General features: G+C 40.5%; 1 protein-coding gene across 2 annotated transcripts in view; it reads right to left on the reverse strand.

Moving 5' to 3' along the window:
* The window catches only part of pkn2a (protein kinase N2a), a 32,836-nt gene that overhangs the window by 20,005 nt on the left and 6,551 nt on the right, over positions 1–6,280 (reverse strand). For both annotated transcript variants that reach the window (XM_032532467.1, XM_032532466.1), the window contains exons 2-3: positions 2,553–2,717; positions 2,003–2,138 (exon numbers count right to left, since the gene is read on the reverse strand). In XM_032532467.1, coding sequence (XP_032388358.1) covers positions 2,003–2,138; positions 2,553–2,717 — 301 coding nt within the window. The remainder of the gene's footprint in view (positions 1–2,002; positions 2,139–2,552; positions 2,718–6,280) is intronic.

The raw sequence follows: 6,280 nt of genomic DNA on the forward strand, positions 1-6,280 counted from the left end.
TAAACGCATTTCAAGTTGTCTCATGACTGAGGAGCGGAGCTGGCCTCTCCATCATTTTGCGATGGCCGGCGACATTCCGCTGGCGTTGCGTCACTTAAAAAGAAAGCCCTCGTTCATCAGATTGAGAGTCACCGAGTCAGGCTAAATTTGTTCCCACTCAAGATAACCCTTAACCAAGATGACCTCCCTTGCCTCCTCCTCATCTACTTCCTAATGTCAACTGACCTGGGGGGATGTGATGTTAACAGGCAGACAAATAACATTCCTTCTCTTCCTGAATTCCCCCGGACACTCGCCACCAACAAATGCTGCATAAGGCACCTACTGTAACAAAACTACATTATGCTGTGGGTAACTCGCTCCAAAATCCATTGTTGTTGGAAAATGCACAGGAGCAGGCTTTCAACAGCCTCGGAGGGGAACAATCGACAGCTCATTGTAACGGCCGGTGGAATGTGGAAGGCAACAATGTAAGCCTCTGGAGAGTGAGTCACCTCCAAACACTCAATGTGTGTTCACGTAGGTGTCGTTCTGACACAGCAGTGTCAAAATTATTTACTCAGCAAGGCTTTGCATTTCCAATGAACCAGTATCTTGGAGAAAATGATAAAAAGACAATATTTGGAAGAGAATTTTCTGTTTTGTGACATCACACCAGGAAAAAATCCTGGATAAAAAAAGTATGACTCTTTAGAATAGCAAGATAGCCATCCCACAGGAAAGGCTGCAGGAGAACCCTCCAACCAGAGACTACCAAACTGGACTACAATTGTCAGTTAAATAAACTGTATCAAAACTTTGATCAATTCAATCATTTAGCTTGAAATTATCATAATAATAAAATTTCAAATATAAATAAAAATAAAAAGTAAAAAAACAACAACTGTATTTGTATGTTAATTTTGGCAACATGTAACTAAATATACAATGCTGATGCTTTGATACAAGGAACATGGAGCTGAAGTGAAAGTGCACAACTAATGATCCAGTGTTTCCCGCACAGACTCATCTGTGGCGGCCGCCACACAATCAACACCGGCCGCCACACACTGCGTTTTGTTATTCATTTTTTTTAAAACACTATTTAAAACACGCATTTGTTCAGATGCATTTCCATTCCCTGCTCTCCTCCGTCTCTCTGTCACTCTACACATACACAAACAGTAAATACACAGTTTTGCTAACTTAGCAACTTTTTGACGCCCTTGGCAACTTTTTTTCCACAAAGCGACTAGCGACAAATCTGGCGCCTTTCTGTAGAAAAGTCGGCAGTATTGTCCAGCGAGCACGCAAGGTATTTCTCTCCTGTGGCCGCCAAAACAGTCCCCTCTCTCTGAATCGGTTTTGTAAGGAGCAGCCCCTCCCCTCACCTCCCCTCATGTGTGGGGAGGGAGAAGGGGGAGAAGGGACAGGGTGCGGGGGACAGTGTAGGTAGGAAGGACAGCGGGACGCGACGGGAGAAAGATGCAGCTGAGCTGGCCTGGCCCTGGGCAAGCCGGCCTTCCTTGAAAATTCATTATTGATCTTTGTCCCTCCCTTTGTAGAATTTATTTTTTTACTTCAAAAGATAGACTACCTTAGTAATAAGTACAAAGTAAAATGTGTTGAATGTGTGATTATTTGGCTAAAGATTTCTATTTGTCTCTATCTACCTTGCTGCACAACCACTAAGCTTTATGCAATTGATTGCATAGTGACGTCACAAATATGCAACTGAGCATATGACACACACACACACACACACACACACACACACACACACACACACACACACACACACACACACACACACACACACACACACACACACACACACACACACACACACACACACACACACACACACACACACACACACACACGGTTTTCTAATCTGTGGGAAACACTGATATATTTGAGGAGGAAGTAGAGGATAGCATTAGCATATGTCAACTGCCTGTCCTACTTGGTTAATGTTTCCTAAAAGCTCTGGGGCTGCTTTGCTGCGGCGTTTCTCTGTTACCTAGCAGTTCTTCAGGGTCTTTGACCACAATGTGGGCGTTGAGCTCTTGCAGCTCCTGGTGAAGCTCCTCCACCTTCTTGTTGGATTTTTTCAGCATGTTGTCGACATAAGCCAGGCTCTTCTTGTCTGTGGTGACCTGAGGGGTGGAGAGCGGATGACATAAATTATGTAATAGCAAAGATTTAAAAAGGGAAACTTTACCAACTTGAATCATAAATGTGAGTTTACTAGTCGAGGGGAGAGCTACTCGGCCAGTGAAAACAGTTGTAAAATGTCTTTGATTTTAATCTTTGATCTGCCTCTCTTTTGACAGTTTTCAGTGGTGATAAAGAATAAAAATCCGTGGAATTTTCTGCCTGGGGTGGAGATGTGTTAACATTATGAGTTTTACTTTTCCGTTTTTCTTAATTTGTTTTCAAATCTGCGGAAACGTCTGCGTCCGCAGATTCCTGTGGCCCTGCTAATCTGTAACCCTAGGTTATGGTAGTAAATACTAAATTTAATTGAAAAAGCCTTTTATATAGTATAGTATCATAGTCAGTGATTTTACCTTTCGCAGGTTCTCGGCACCTTCTTTGATTTTCAGCTCTTTGCGGATCTCGCGGCGGATCTGCTCTTTGATCTCGTCCAGCTTCTGTTGAACCATTGTGTCAGACAGGTCCAGGTTGTGTCCCAGACCCAGTCGCTCCGCCACCAGCTGGCCCCTGGCATCCCCCTGAAAGAGGACAGCAAAGGAGGATGAGAAAAAACAAAAGAAAAAAAAGGAGGAGATGATGAGGATGTGGAATGTAATTGAGATGAGGTCAGCAAGAGAGGAGGAGAGAACATGGTGAGGCCAGTGACTCCTACAGGTGTCAGTAGTGTTTAGCCAACAGGACTTATCAATACCCAGAATGCAGCGGCAAGGTTACAAGGTTTGAAAACAGCTGAGGCTATTGCCACATAAAACAAAAGCATTTCCGTTTTGTCATGATGAGTGACAGCTCATGACAAGAGTAAGCAAGTGATAGATAACAGAGGAGGAGCTCCAGCTGTCACTCATGTGTGTTTCTTATAATAACTAAAAGGGGGGGGGGTCTCTGGGCACCTCACGATTCCATTCCGATTCAGAGGCCAACGCTTTGATTCTAAACTGATTATCCGTGGATCTTGATGCAACAATTTTTTATATACATTTCCATGCGTGATTTAGAAAAAAAATATACATAGAAATCTGAGTTTGTTACATTTTGACCTACACAGTATTTTACTAGCCATTCCATGCACAGGCGTGTGGAAGTCACCTTCTCTTCCATGTCAGAGATCCAGACATGTTTTAAAGGTGGAGAATTGGCTTCTTAAAACATGAAACATGAGGTGGTCAGATGCAATGTGATAAAGTAGATCAACAGCCTTTTTGTGTTTTGCCTAATTATTGTATGCATGTCTTATAAGATCATGTGTATCTATACAAAACAATGTTTATTTTCCTGCACTCTTTCCTAAGTTGTTGTCCATTATCCCATCCTCTTTCAGTCACTCTGGTTTCTGATTTGTACATGTCTGGAGACAGCCACTTTTAAATCAAATCAACACATTAAAAACAAAAAAAATTGCAATGCATCTAAGAAACAATTTTTTTTCCCCCACCCCTAATAATAACCACCAAAATGTGTATGGAACATGCGTGATCTGATCTTGGGCATCAGGTGATCAATACTAGAGCTGCGCAACAAATCGATTTTTTAATCATCATCACAGTATTAACTTGCTCTCAGATATTTTGAGTTAATTGAAAGAAAGTTTTGATGGAAAACTGCCCTTAAAAATAAAAGTAACAGCCACTTTGTAGTGGTGCCTTTTATATTTAACTCAATGTTCAATAAAAGATTGTTGGAGCTTATTTCCTTATGTTTGTCTTTAATTCGTCAAGCAAGTTGTATTTTAGCAGAATATTGAAAGCAGAAGAAAAGCAGAACTGTGGACACTTTGATATCTGTGTATTTATTGCAAGTAATATCAAAGCAATATTCAACAACTTTATCGCATATTTTCCTTAAATCGTGCAGCCCTAATCAATACAAATTTTCTATTACTTTCAAATGTATGAAGTTATAATGACTTAATTGCCCTGACCAAACATGTAGCGATGTGTTTTAAACCTGAGCTAACCTCTGTATGCAGTGCTTTCTGCTGTCAGTCACCATTTACTTGCACCCTTAAAGCCGTCACCTTAACTAACGAGGGATTAGCGGTCACTTCCTGAATGGATTCAGATTTAAAGTCTATCATGAATACAGTAGGGATCGACTGTTACTGGTTTTTCAAGGCTGATACGATTATTAGTGGTTAAGGAAACCAATAACCAGTATTTGGAACCGATGTGCATTTACAGTGAAAATGCAAATCTTTAAACCAACACAAAACTTTGTTTAAATGCTTTGAGTAATTATTTAATAAATGGGAAACTTTCAACATAATACACAGTCAAAGATAGTCATATAGTGTTGTGGGGGGGGGGACTCAGTGGTGAGTGAAAACGAAGCAGAGGGACAGACACAGAGCAGTTGCGGAGCCAAAGTAGCGCATACTTGAATTAATCAAACACAGATACAGAAAATCTGCAAAAAGACGGCCCGATAATTGGCCAGGGCCGATAATCGGTCTATCCCTAGAATATGGTGGAGCACTACTAGATACGTTCCACTGGTTGATAATGGAATACTAGGGGAGGGGGGCGGGCGGGGAATCAATACAGCACAGTATGGCGATATATCGGTACACGGATGCAAAGTATCAATCTTTTATTATATAAATTGCATGAGATTGTAACCTTTTGGTACTAGAATAATAAGATCAATTGTTTTTTTCAGTCCACTAGATGGAAAACTGAAATTAGATGAACAAACCAGAGGCATTTCTTTCTTTTGACAAAACAGATGTTGACAAAGTTTTGCTTTGGGGACATAATTTGAAGTTGGCAAAAAGTAAAAGAATTGCAATACATCACAGAATATTGCAATGTTTAAAATCACCATAATATCGTATCATGATGCTATGATATCATGATAATACCGCATCGTGGGGCCTTGTGATTCCCACCCCTATGGAATACGTCTGGGATTATTTGAGGACTGGGAATAACCAGTTTACTCCATTTCCTCCAAGTTTGGCTCTTCCAATTTTAAATTTGTTGTTGAGACTAGGGGTGCATGATATATTGACTTAATATTGTTATTGCAATATCACAATGCGCAGTAATATATCGAAAGTGTCACAATAAGAATGCAATATTTCTTTATTTTGTGGAGCAATGTGTCCCGTCTGTTGACTGTGTGGCTAAATTGCGTTTGATTTATAGCCCGCTTGAAACGCTATAACGATCAGGTTTTATAGGCCAGTTACCGTGCCACTTGCAAATGTCAGTGCACGTCAGGTCAAGGGGCCCCTACACGAAAAACCCTATGGAGCGTTCCACGTGACGTGTGTGCATATTTTGACAGAGTGACAGTGTAAATGAAGAAATAGATAGAGACAACAAAAGATTTTGAGTGCATGATACTTTCCCAAAAAAAAGGTACAACTCGAAGAGACACACTGAAATCACCAATGCTAAAGCATATTTTTTGCCCAAAGATATGACGCCCATCCACACAGTGGATAAAAAAGGCTTCAAGAAGCGTCTGAATGAACTAGACAAATGGTACTTAATCCCATCCAGCACCTATTTCTCACAGGCAGCTATCCCGCGCATTACAAAAGGCGGTTTGGAGTCGGATAGATTAAACATGTTTCATTCAAGACCGACCTGTGGTCCATCTCCACTACGGAGCTGTATATAAGTCTCACTCTGCACTACATTGTTATAAATATATGAATATTGTTACGATGCGTTTTTTCATAACGTTTGTAATTTTACATGTTTAAAAATATCAAAATATCCATAACGCAATATCCATAATAAATATTGCAAAATAACACATTGTCAATATTGTCCAACCCTAGTTGAGACAGTATAACCTCTTAAAGCACCCATCTTATGCTCATTTTCATAATTGTACTTTGAGGTTGTACCAGAATAGGTTTACATGGTTTTATTTTCAAAAAGCACCAGATTTTTGTTGTATTGGACACTGCTGCAGATCCTCTTTTCACCCTGTGTCTTTGGGTCTCTGTTTTAGAGACAGAGTGAGACATCTCACTTCTATACTATCTTTGTTGGGAGTCGTACATGCTCAGTAGCTAGGTAAGATCACATTAGCTGGGTACCTCTTTGTCCAACTTTGGTCAGTACAAGGC

Source organism: Etheostoma spectabile, chromosome 12 (assembly GCF_008692095.1).
Source record: "Etheostoma spectabile isolate EspeVRDwgs_2016 chromosome 12, UIUC_Espe_1.0, whole genome shotgun sequence".
NCBI classification, from domain to species: domain Eukaryota; kingdom Metazoa; phylum Chordata; class Actinopteri; order Perciformes; family Percidae; genus Etheostoma; species Etheostoma spectabile.